General features: G+C 41.4%; 1 protein-coding gene across 1 annotated transcript in view; it reads left to right on the top strand.

Moving 5' to 3' along the window:
• The window catches only part of nampt1 (nicotinamide phosphoribosyltransferase 1), a 31,629-nt gene extending 18,137 nt beyond the window's left edge, over window positions 1–13,492 (top strand). Inside the window, exons 5-11 of the mRNA XM_030045641.1 lie at window positions 1,832–1,990; window positions 2,417–2,553; window positions 6,630–6,855; window positions 7,758–7,877; window positions 8,332–8,472; window positions 9,418–9,552; window positions 9,663–13,492. Coding sequence (XP_029901501.1) covers window positions 1,832–1,990; window positions 2,417–2,553; window positions 6,630–6,855; window positions 7,758–7,877; window positions 8,332–8,472; window positions 9,418–9,552; window positions 9,663–9,776 — 1,032 coding nt within the window. The 3' untranslated portion in view covers window positions 9,777–13,492. The remainder of the gene's footprint in view (window positions 1–1,831; window positions 1,991–2,416; window positions 2,554–6,629; window positions 6,856–7,757; window positions 7,878–8,331; window positions 8,473–9,417; window positions 9,553–9,662) is intronic.

Genomic DNA, 13,492 nt, shown 5'->3' with positions numbered 1-13,492 from the left:
TGCCCCAACATCCTGTGTGGACATGAAGCACATAAAGTCAAGGAAGTGCCATTTCATCGGGTCTATAAATACTATTTATATTACATCTTTAGTTATTTTACTATTATGATTTTTTTTCCTTTGCTATTTTCCTCTCTTCTTCTGTCACTCTGTCAAATTGAATTGCCCCAGGGAGGTTCGAAGGAAAGTGTGTGTGTTCCTCATGCCTGGGGAACCACACCTGACATAAGACAGTTATTTCACTCAATCAAGGTGTTTTGTTATTACTCAGTTATCAGGAGAGATCATTTTAATAAGCTTAGCTGGGTTTCTTTAACCTCTCCTGTACAATGTTTGTTAATGCTGTACATTTTTGTGCTTTCTTTTTAACTGTGCTAATAATAAACTAAACAAAACTTACCTGTCATTCTTAGTACACAGCTCCAAATTAGTTGTGAAATGTCATTAACTGTGTGCTGGTCTGTGATCATATCTACGCAGCTATTTATTGCCGTAGGTCCCAGACTACCCCTCAGGTTCCTGTGGCGTCCCGCTATGTACGATTACTATGCTGGTTAAAGTTTACACACGAGCTAAACACTAGAGTGTTAGGGCCAGTTTATGGTTCTGTGTCAAAATGCCTCTGTAGCGACACTGTAGGAAGACAGCAGGAGCTACCATTGGGTCAGTAGGTTGCTTTGTATTTCCTCCGATTTATTTCCAGTTCATTTTTGATGATAGTGAAGTCAGTTTGAAGTCAAACAAAAAAAAAGGCTGAGGTGGTGAACTTTGCAAATCTGTTAATTTGTGGGATGCCTTATCCCCAATCTCTAATCAGTTGTCACTTAATTCAGTGGACACTTTTAACACAATTACATTGACGTTACACTAACATCTAGCATTTTGGTGGTCTGTTAGTGCAGTCAGACCTACCAACACAGAATTATAAATGCTTGTATCACCATAGGCAGACACGATGTAGTTTCAGCAACAAATTGACACCAAGGCATAGATCAGTCCCACAGGTGAACATTTGATTTTAGAGGATACATTATTGACTATAACCCTTTTATAGCTAAAAAGGAGAATGAAAATTTCTATCGGAGGTAGATGACTTTGTTTACAAATTAATGTATGGTTTGGGTGGATAAGCAGACAAAAATATAATAATATAAGATTTCCCAGGTTGTGTTGAGGACAGATAAGCTGTGTGTTTTTACACAGAAGTCTATGACCCTGGTCCAGATTTGACATGAGGCATCCCGGGGTGTACTTTTCCCAGTCTGTCATGTGTGAATCGGCAACCCCTCCTGATCCCCCTGAGCCTGTTGGTTTAGGTTTGTAGCACCAGTTGAATACTGGGATAGCAGGGCGATTTCACCCCACACTAACTTATCTGTGCTGTCGTGGAAAAATAGATGCATTACTGACGCTCTTATTGGTGCTGTCGTGGAAAATCACTTCGAGTACTGTCACAAGAATTTTTGATATTATTGTTACTTGGGGGTTTACATGGGTATTTCCTTATCAGGGTTTGTATGTTTTTCTATGCCTTGAATACATTTCAACCTAAGCGGTAATTTCATCATTCCTGAAAAAAGCAAATGCATGAATAAAGATCCTCTTTTTGTCTGAGCATTGTGTCGATACAGCCGGACCTAACTTGTGCTCTGAAGCCCAAGACAGTTTTCCTCTTCAGGACAATAAAGTATATTGTATCATATTGTGTTGCATAATGCTACAGCTTCACATTCAGTACAAAGCGTTCTCACCCCCCAAAATGGAAATAAAGATCCAGTGAGCCAGACTGAACTCAATTGTATTCTCTTTCCTCCTCTCCTCGCTCCATCAGACCATTCTGGTGCAGATCTGGTACCCCATCACCGTGGCGACCAACTCCAGAGAGCAGAAGAAGATCCTTGCCAAGTACCTCCAAGAGACCTCTGGGAACTTGAAGGGCCTGGAGTACAAACTGCATGACTTTGGCTACAGAGGCGTCTCCTCACAAGAGGTAGAATACAACAAACCTTAATGTAGAATGTAGAATTTAATGGAAGGATCGCTGCCTTGAGATGTAGCATCTCATTTTCAAGGGGGTCTTTTAACAAATAAAGTGTGTTCTTACCCAGGGCACTTGAAACTTACAAGTTTTGGAACAAGAAAACATACACACAAACTGCATGATGCTCTGACACAGTCAGCTATAATGCAATTTTAAATAATAGAAGGGACTAAATCATTTTGAGAGAGAGACTTGGGGACACCAGGAGACTAGGAGAGTGGTAGTAGTTAGAGAAACAAGCTTAAGGGTGAGGTGTCAGTTTGAATCTCTCAGTGTCTGGAAGAATATTTTAAAAACTTGTGAATTATGATGATCATGAGAAATGGAAATGAGAAGTCCTTGTCATCAATTTGAAGTTCTCTCTCTTGTGTGCAGACTGCAGGTATCGGGGCCTCCGCCCACCTGGTCAACTTCAAGGGCACAGACACAGTAGCTGGCATCGGAGTCATCAAGAAGTACTATGGCACCAAGGACCCTGTGCCGGGCTTCTCGGTGCCCGCTGCAGAACACAGGTACGCCTGCATATCTGTATTGTACCCATTTCATTTTATTAACCAGGCTTAGTGGCATTTTAGGATACAACACAATTGTCTGAGTTCAGCTTAACTGTCTGACTGCTTTCGCTCTCCGCATGAAGTGATTCCCAGTGGCGGACATGCTGATTTTTAGCTCTTTTTCGTCAGTGCAGCACTGCCACAAGTGGTAGACAGCATTTGGTCATGACAAATACAAATGGTAAATAAATTAAATAAATGTTTATTCATTTGCATGAATCAACTTGAGAGAAAATAATTCAGTATGTTCATGCATGGATCACATAGTCAAACTACCACTAGCTCAACATTCATCAGGATATGCTGACACTGAACTTTGGATCAGTACATCCCTAAAAACACAGTATATAGTTCATTTTTGATACAAAGCATTTTTTTTTTCTTTCAGATAATAGCATGTCATGAGTGTGTCAAATGTGATGCCTGAAATGAAAGCAATGTTTGGAGAAAATTTTAAATACTAAACCATTGTGAAAAAAGTCTATACTACACAAAAGAGAACCATACCTGCTCAGTAAATTTGATTTCTTGAATTTGAGCTTTACTTTTCCACTATTTCAGCCCAGTGTGGATTTTGGCAATCAGGCAATCACTAGTAAATGCTACTGGTAGCAACTTTAAGTGTCCATGTTGGCTTATTTTTCCTTTATTCTGTTCTAACTTGTTTCTGGGCCTTCAGCAGGATTTGATATCTGGGCCTCACCTGTTTCTTTTGAAAACATCTTACACAATCACAGGATGGCATGGCTTGGCAGAAAAAGAAACAAGAAAAAGCACACTAGCTGGTTATACAGTTGTCATCTGTTTGGACATTCAGATCTAAGCAGTTGCAAGTTCAGATTGCCAGTGAACATGAGCCTGTCTTAATGTTAGCTGTGTCCTTACCAATTATTACCAAAATACCTTGATAACCCTCAAAGCTGAGATTGGGAAGAACCATTACCAAGCTGTTACCAGTAGTTCTTATAATGCATTCACTTTCATTTTCATTGTACAATAATTTAGTTGTTAGTTTTAAAGGACCATTGCAGTTTAATTGAAACTTGCTTCAGGTAGCGAAACCATCACAGTGGGGATGCTTCCCAAATTTATTTTTGTCAAGCTTGTTGTGACCACCACACAGCTGCACAACCAGTTTAGAAGTCCCAGATTTTGGGGCCAACCAGCAAGAGCATGCAGAGGACTTTCCTTCTGTAAAGGATCCTAGCAGTGATTTTGCACATTTAGCATATCTACTTATTTTTAATCCAGCCATTGATTTACATGTGTTCCACTATGATATGAAAATGAACTCTCAGGGACTTCAAACTTTGACTACACCAGTATTTCATCACTGAAATAAAGTCCTCCACATTAGTTTTCCTAAAAGCAGCAGTACTGTTGTGTTGTGATGACTTGAAATTGGGCAGAATGAAACGTATCCCTCCACCGGAAAATATTACCCTCTGTAATGCTGGAGCCTGTTACAGAGCTCATTGGGCAGAAGGCAGGGGAAACACCCTGGACGGCTCGCCAGTCCATCACAGGACAGGATTTTGATTATACGTTGTAAAATCTGTAGTATGGCGGCATGATTTGCAAAGTGGTTTGTTGCGATGTATTTTGTGGGTAAATTGTGGTAAATGGGCCAAACATTTAAAATCACTTGTATAATCCTTTTTAAGTCAGTGTGTGCAACTGCAGTAACTTTGACAAACATAAATTCAGGTAGGATATGATTTTTGCACCTCAGTTAAGTAGATGTGGTATACTTTAGAAAGTGGTTGACAGTGATCTATAATGTAAGTCCAGTGTTGTAAATATGAAACCATCCCAGTTGTAATTATTAGCTCTGGCTCTATATCCAAATAGTCCCAGAAACTGCATGGCTACTGGTTCAACTAAATTCCAGCTCTGCCTTCTAGTGAGAATTTCTTTGGTCTCGGAGCCAGGTCTGTAGGCAAACTTTGGCTCCCACAAGTCACAAGCCAAACTGATTTTTTAGAATCAAAAAAACTTGTTCCAAATAATTGTTGGTTATCTGCCAAAGTGGCAGACAGAGGGGAGAAATTTACCAGCCGCCAGTGACAGTTTACCCAGGGTTTGGCTGGGCTCACTGTTAATTTGCTACCCAGCTTAGAGCATATTTCCCCTTTCACTCATTATGCAGTACACCTGTCTGTGTGTGCAGGCCTGTGAATGGCTCGAGGTTAAGATTTTGATTCCCTGCTGCCCTGAAACAAACCACTCTATTCATCTCATTGTCTTGTTTTCCCCGTGAGTCATTCGTTTTTTTTACTCCCTTCCTTTTCTTCTCTTTTACCCTCTCTTTCACTCCCATGTTGTGTTATGCTGCTGAGCCATTTTTGCCACTATTTCTCTCTCTCTCTCTCTCTCTCTCTCTCTCTCACACACACACACACACACGCACATACACACACACAGCATTGCTTCTTCCTTGCCACCAGGGCAGTTACTGCTGCTCCAGCGCACCGTTCATCTCCACACCAGTGCATTGTGGGATGGTGGCAGGAGTCGTCATGGCAACTGTTATGTAATACCCCCCCCCCCTCCTCAATCTGCTTGGCCTCTGCTTCAGAGGGAGGAGTCACAGTGAAATTCCACTTTCATTTTGATGTAGAGGGAGGGAGATTTTGTCTCAAACAGAGCAGAGGTGCTTTACCTCGAATGCACTCAGTAGCTGCGTTAAACTTTACCATCAGGGACAAGCTCAAATCCACTTGAGTGTACACTTTCAAATGCTGCAGAAATCTCTTATGAGGAATAGTAAAAAAAGAAAAAAAAAGAAAAAAAAAGAAAAAGAAAAAATCTTGAAAAATCTAAAAATAGATGCACAGTTACAAATACCAAAAGAAATAATTAAGAGACAAGCAAGCAGACATTATAAAGCCACTGTCATTTAATCAGATATTCAATTAAAATGCACCAGACCTCAGTCAGATAGTGTTGTTTTACGCATACTTCTCTCTTAGGTTTAGTTTTAATCTGCATGGAGCACCAGACAGGTTTGGTTTAGTGCATCAGGACAAAATCAGATGTGTTAGGTTAAGTGGCCCAACACTTCAGTTACCTTATTTGTCTTATAGGCTTGTCGTAATGTCCTATTTTAAGAAAAAATAAATCTTGCAGAAATTTTATGCACATGTTATGGTTTAGGTTTGGTGTCCTCCCAGCATAAAAACTTGGGTACACTGCCCTCTTCTGTACAGTCTCTGGCATTACCTTCATCATTTCCAAGTTTTTACTTTTACTTTTCATCTTGTTTCGTTTACTTTGCTTCCTCTTCTCTTTCTGCCCCACATTCTACCATTTCCTGTCTGTCTCTCTGTGACAGACAGAAAGAAAATCACTTTTTGCAACTCTCCTTTTTCTGCTCTATGCTTAGATTAGATTAGATTAGATTAGATTGACTTTATTGTCCATCTTAGTGGAAATTTGTCTTTGGCCTCTCCAAGGCATCAAATTACACACAAGCAAATCATTAAAACACTCCACAACATACAGTACAGTGACAAGAAGATAAATTGTGCAAACATGAAACAGCAGGAGCAGAGGAGAGTGTCACAAACCCTTTCTGTTTCTCCACCACCTCTATTTGTCCCTGCTGCACCCCAGCAATCACCCTCTCATTTCATCATTTTCGAGACCATGCATCGTCTTCTTCCATTTGTTAGTTAATTTGCCTGTTTGTTCACTGGATCGTCACACAAGATGTCTCAGCTACAGCTCATCGAACTTTGAAAAAATGATACATCTCGCCACTGCACTCTAGAAATTTTACAATTACACTTCAGGGAGAGGCACTACAATTAGAAGTCAAAGCAAGGTGGCATATTTTTTTTTTCCTGTTTGGCTGCCATATTTATTGCCACCTTGTTTTTCCTCTTGCTCTCCACATTTCCCTCACTCACTTTTAGTTTTGTTGATTCACAAGACTTTTATGGCATAACTACAAACAATATTGACAGTATTATTTAAGTATTGCATGATCAAAACATGGATAGAAATGATTGTCTCTGTCTTTCTCTCACCAGCACCATCACAGCTTGGGGGAAGGACCATGAGAAAGATGCCTTTGAGCATATTGTCAAGCAGTTTCCCAACGTGCCCGTGTCCATAGTGAGCGATAGCTACGACATCTACAACGCCTGTGAGAAGATCTGGGGTGAGGACCTACGGGGGCTGATAGAGAAACGCAGCGCTGATGCCCCGCTGGTGGTCCGGCCAGACTCAGGAAACCCTCTAGATACAGTTCTAAAGGTAGGTCACATGACCTGAACTCCAACTTCCTCAGATCACCTGTCTAAAAGACTTAGTCAATTGATACTGTTATACAGCCTGATGTGGTGCTCAAGGTATGGCGCACTGCTGACACAGTGTTAGACACCGCTTAAAGGAACGGTTCACCCAAAATAGGAGAAGAAAAAAACAAAAATAAACATATATTCCCATTTATCTTGAGTGCAAACTGTATCTGTCTGCCCTGAATTTGTTTCTAGGGGGCGGATAGTTAAGAAATAGTTCCCAGTGAAACTCTTCACCCTCAAGGCCTGTGGATTATGTCAGATATCTGTGGTATCTGAGGTGTTGGTGTTGAGTTTTGTCGGTTTGAGGTCCACTAATGAACACCCATCCAGACCCACTGTATTGAGGTGAAGGGCCACAGACTGGAAATCTCGCCAAATATCACAGAATCTGAATGGGTAGATATGGAATGTGGATGTAGGCATGACAAAGCATGTAAGCATGTGTGGACTGTTCCTTTCTGCTCAGTCAGTACAGTTTGCCAGTGTGAATGATCCACGCTCAGTTGATTCTGTTTTCCAGTTACCACACAGGTACTCGAGCAGAGCAGTTAGGGTCAACCAACTTGTTTATCCACCCACATGCCTCAGACCCATAAAATATGTTTGCCCTGCTCGAGTGCCCGTGAACAAGGAAGCGATTCTCGACCAACTCAAATAATAAAATACTGAAATGAAACGAAAACACAAATGATAATTAAACTTTTCATAAAATACATCACAGCAGTGCCATTTGACGAGATCAGTGAAGCCATGCTTTGCCCTTTAAACTATGCAAGACCACCGATGCTGTGTCATGACCAATCTGCCCCTTTCTCCACCACCTTCCTGTTCATCTCGCCTTCTTTAATATATTAGGTTTTGGAAATCCTTGGTAAGAAATTCCCAACAGAGGAGAACTCTAAAGGTTTCAAGGTCCTTCCTCCTTACATCAGAGTTATCCAGGGAGATGGAGTGGATATCAACACACTTCAGGAGGTATGTTGCTTATTTACTGCTTGCACGCTTATACAAGAGGATTCAACTGGTGGCTTCTCCTCCCCAGATAGTAAATGGTTTCCAGCAAAATAGATCCATGTGGTCTGTTTGAGTGTGCTTATGAGGCATGTATGTTAAAGTGGTGTACCTTACATAACAACACCCAGACGACAACACAAAACAGATGATTTGATGTGGTTTACCAATAATCTAAAATTATGTGGTTTAGATGGGAATCTCTTGTGCCGTATGTGTCGCAGTGGCCTGTTTTTCAACCACAGCTTTGTCTCGTTTATGTTTTGGCCTCTTTCTTATTGAGAAGATTGTCTGTCCACCGCAGCACTGTTAACTCAGGAATGTACATGTAGCCCTTAAACACCTCTTTTATATATGAGACAGTGAAAAGACTGTAGAGTTTTTTACTATATTTTTTCCTATGTGTATTTTCCCACAGATAGTGGAGGGTATGAAGCAACACAGGTGGTCCATTGAGAACATTGCCTTTGGCTCCGGAGGGGCTCTGCTCCAGAAACTGACCAGAGATCTGCTCAACTGCTCCTTCAAATGCAGCTACGTGGTCACTAACGGACTGGGGGTGAGAGCCGCGCTTCATTCTAAATAAATATAAATATGGATGTGTCAGAATATCTGAGGGGTTCAGTGACCACCGTTTGTAATGATGTGTGAGTATTAATAATTAATTCCAAACATCGTATAATGACATTGTAATACATCGATGCAGGCTCACTATTTGGCAAGATCAAGTTACTGTTGAATTGCATGTATTCTGTTAAATCTCAGGTCTTGCTAGTTGCTTAGTTTATTCACCTGATGAAGCTGACAGGTATGAATGCTGGCTGATGGAGTGCAGAAAGTAAGCTAAATAACCAGTGAGATCTGAGGCTTAATAGTACACATAAGGGTGGGCTCACTATTTGGCAGGCATCAGGTCGTTGCTTCCCTTTTTATTTAATGTGTTTAAACACCTTATAAAGTGCTCACGACTTTATTAATAAACTATAAAATATTCATAGAAACGTTTATAAGGTGGCAGTCATTGTAATGTGGTACCAGCACTTCAAATAGAATTTAAATGTTTGAATCGCCTTGTACGCATGGGAATAAGATGTGGGAATAATAAACTGCCTAGTCATTAAATAATGGGTGATGTACCAGTTCACAACAGAAGTACTTGCCTCTTTTATCTTGAAACTACAGACAGATTTGCCTGTACAAAGTCATGACTCAGCAATGTAAATATATTTTCGGATTTCACGTAATTGATGTTAATTAAATTTGCAGTTGAAAAGGGTAGGTTGTCACCCATCCCATAGACACTGAATGAGCAAGTGTCTTTCATGTAGACTTGCCTGTTAATCAATTATACAGCCTTAGATGGTGAGGTACTAAACTCAGTAGAGCTGTATTTTTTCCTCTCGTGTCTCTAAAGAACTTTGCTGTGGGCCTGTTGTAAAAGACTAGGAAATTAAATCCCCGTTCCTCACTGACATGTGCTGTTGTTTGCTGCCCTGCGATCCAGGTGAACGTGTTCAAGGACCCGGTGGCGGACCCCAACAAGAGGTCAAAGAAAGGCCGACTGTCTCTGCACCGGACGCAGAGCGGAGACTTTGTCACCCTGGAGGAAGGCAAGGGCGACCTGGAGGAGTATGGCGTGGTGAGTTCAACAAACACAGTCGCCAAAAAAAAAAAAAAAATACATAAATGGCTGATGAATTAATTCTCACCTTCTTTTGCTTTCCTTTCCTTTCCTTTGCTTTCCTTCAGGACCTGTTGCACACAGTGTTTCAGAACGGGAAGATTGTGAAGACGTACACATTTGACGACGTCAGAGACAATGCTAAGCTCAAAGAGAGCGAGCTTGAAGAGCTGCTGCACTGAGCGTTGCACTATTCTGACCTCCCCAACCCCACCCCACCCCCCAGATGACCCCCCTCACCCTTCACCCTTTGGCCTCTGACGTCACCCCAGCAAACGGAGGTAGCGTGCACTGCTAATAGACCCCCAGCCCCAAAGCCCAAGAGACGCCCCATCCAACCTTCCTAAAAAACCCGAAATCCCCCTTAAAATTTCCTGGAACTTGACACCCCCAGTTCCAAAGCACTGTCGGTTCTCCAATATAGCGGGGAATGAGAGAAGATTTGGAAACCCACACACCTCCGACCAATGCCGAACACCCCCTGAGAGTGAGAGAGAGAGAGAGAGAGAGAGAAAGATGGGGAGAGAAAGAGAGAGGAAAATGTGAGAGATACTGGAATGACAGATTTGTAGAGGAAGTTGCGGATGCAGTTAAGACGATAAACTCCGCGTTCACATCGCCATGCTACAGCCCCACGGTCAAATTAGAAAACGCCGATAGGCAGTGTTGATGAGAATTTGTGTTTCAGCAGACGTTTCCAGTGGTAACACACAAGGAAACGAGCTGAGTGCGGCTAACATCTCTGTGGTTTTATCAAATGAGCGACCTTCTGGTGGCGTGTTGCATGCGATGTGAACGCATGGCTAGCCTGAGTGAGAAACGGAGAGGGAGAGAAATATGAAGCCACACCCACACCAATGACTGTGCCCCTTGTATTGTGTACAGAGCTGTTTAGAAAAAAAATGTCTGAATCTACTTAGCTTTGTCTTTTATGTGAATGAAGGAAACGATGATCATGGTATATAAGGATGCACTGATAACATGAACAGCTACCAGCTAATACATTGCTTCAATTATGTATCAGAGAAGGTCTTGTATGTGGAAATATGAATTAAATCTTGACCACGGGAGGCCATTTGCAGGCTTATTAATCTAACAAACTGCATTTTCTGTTTTTTCGAGTAGTTGAGGCCATCGTTGAGGCCACTATAAAAGGCCAAAACAATATGCAGAAGTACCTTAATAATTCATACTCGCGCTTGTCTGACAGAATGTTATTAGTGCATCTCTGAAGGTATATAGATGATCATCTACCTGCCAATATGTTTTAGACTGCGTTTCCTGCATTGCATTCACATCTTGAAGGCCCAATCCACAATCCAAACACTAACAAAAGTGTAACCACACAGCTAAAATCCAAAATATATGGACCACAGACATGAATCTACTCTGATTGATCGGTAGAGCTCATTAATATTTGACTTGTTTTACAAGTATTTGGAAGATGCGACAACAATAAAATAAGAAAGAAATGAAAACGGTTGTTTTCAGGAACAATTGTTTAATTCCTCTGATGTTAATGTCTGATGTAAGCCCCAAGAGTTTTCAAAAAGTTGACAGGATTAGGTTTCATTTCACTTTTTTCCACTGTTTCACCAGATTTGTTCCCCGAATTTTGGATTGGGTGCTCATGGTGGCAAATGCTGTTGAAACGAGTCTTTGCTGTATAAGACCAAGAGTTGATGTAAAATGGATCACAGAACTAGTCTTCACAGGCATGGAGACAAGCTGTGAGTCTCACTGTGTGTTGATGAACGATTACTAAATGTGGCTCCTGGGCTGAGATGTACATGTTAAATGTTGGTAATGGTGTGTGTGTGCTGGGATCTGTGTGTGTGTGTGAGAGAATGAGTGAGAGTGAGTGAGTGAGCGCGCATGCATGTGTGGTTGTGTATGCTCACTGACGTTTTCTTCCTTTAAAGGATTATGAGGTATTCCTTTATGCAAATGTATTTGTTAATCGGGGGAATAGAGAGCACTCTTCCTTTACTTTGCTGGCCTTTTTTTCTGAAGGGAGACGCAGCATTGTGACAAAACGGTGGTGATACACTAGTTGTTTTCCTCCCCTCGGGCAACTTAAAGGCAACGCTGCAGCCAACAGGCAGACAACACCGAGACATGGCATCAACAGTGGTACAAATGTGATTAAACCGAGCATGCACAAGCAACTAGTGGGGCAAAGTTGCCAACTAGCGTTGCCTAAAATGTTGCCCCGGGCATCACTGCCTTAACTCCTGAAAAGCAGGGAAACTTTGAGCAGAGGCGGTTCAAGAAAAGAGAGGCAGTGCCGAGCCCTGCCACTTAACTCTCTTGCATGGATTTTCAACGTTATTGCCCAGGTGTAAAGGGGATCTCGGTGATAATGCCTTCAGGAGTTGACCATCTTCTCTGATGAGTGTCAGTCTTGCTTCTAAGCATATTCAGTCACATTGCTGAGTTGGCCTTTTCCAGAGCAGAGAGATTTTCTTTTTCTGTTGCAGAGCTGCGAGGGAATGAGGAGGAGCGGGGAGCCGGTGACATCACAGGAATCAAACGTTTTGATGAAGAATTTGGCTGTAGAGCGTTAGCCAGAGATGTGTGTGTCCTCTCTAACATGAGGGATATTCCTCAGCAACTCCCATACATGTAGCAGCACTAAGCAACAGAAATGGCCTCAACTGGAAAACTGCAAAGACTAAGCCATCAGTCAGCAGGTCTGGATCCAATACATGCGGTGAGAGTTGTCAATCATGTAGACAAGGTTTGTTCTTTAAACCTTTATTTATCCAGGTGATGGTTTTGCTGAAGGTGTACATTCTTTTCCAACATCATGCTACTTCACATTCAGTTACAAATGCAGTCCGGTGCAACCATAGTCTGCGAGTGTTTGCCGCTGAACAGCTTCACTGGAGAAATAAAAGCCTCTAGTTTGCTCAAGGGCCCTTTAGCAGTAATTATTGGCTTTGCCCATGTGTATTGGCCAAGAGAGCACAGGGATGTGGTAGGGGGAAAAAAAAGAAAAAACCTGAAGAAAGTCGTGATGTCACTGACTCCTCTCTCTCGCTCCTGCCCAGAGACCATACTACTCAAACACAGCCAAGCTGGTGAACAACACAACTAATCACATTGCTGAAACACTGTTGCGCTGTTTTCTTCATTTTCCTCTTTCTTCTTTTCCTTTTCTTTTTCTTTTTCTTTTTTTTTTTGTGCAACTGGAATGTCAATCAATCACTTGTTATCTGTTGAAACATTTGTTATCCATCAGTTTGGTTTGGAAAGCGAAGCAGTGGTCATTGTTTTTATTTTCTTTTTCCTTCTCAATCATGGGGTGCATTTTAGTAAAGTTTTGATTTTACTATTTTGATACTGTCTTGGTTCTTACCTCAGAAAAATATTATTTTGTATGACAAAGGAGAAAAAAAATGCCACAAATATTGCAGTAAATATCCTTATTTACGATCGATGCGGCCAAACTGCCTTCTCACTTGTATATATAACAACTTATTTGACTGAATGCAGAGAGGGCAGGTTAGGGAGATGAACACAGTAGATAATATTATTATTATTTTTGTCTAAATGACCATTTTTGTACCAACAGAATATCCAAAACTGCTTGAGTGAAGGCAGTGTGACTGTTTTTTGTGATTGCAAGCTTTTAGCTTCTGGTGTGCGTGTGTGTGTGAGTGAGTGAGTGTGTGTGCGCGTGTGTGTAGCCCTGTGTGAATGCCTTGTGTGTAATGGATGAAAAATACTATGTGAATCCTTTTATTTTTTTTGTTGTTGTTGTTGTTTTACTTGTATGTATATGTTGGTTGTCCCAAATTCTCTCCTGACACAACTTCTCTGATATTTTAACTAACATAACCGTTGCTATATTGTCAACAATACACTGATTAAAGATTCCACCCTGTCGATTTCA

Source organism: Myripristis murdjan, chromosome 23 (genome assembly GCF_902150065.1).
Source record: "Myripristis murdjan chromosome 23, fMyrMur1.1, whole genome shotgun sequence".
Classification (NCBI taxonomy): Eukaryota; Metazoa; Chordata; class Actinopteri; order Holocentriformes; family Holocentridae; genus Myripristis; species Myripristis murdjan.
Note: the sequence above shows the minus strand (reverse complement) of the source record. Positions and strands in the feature narration are given on the sequence as shown.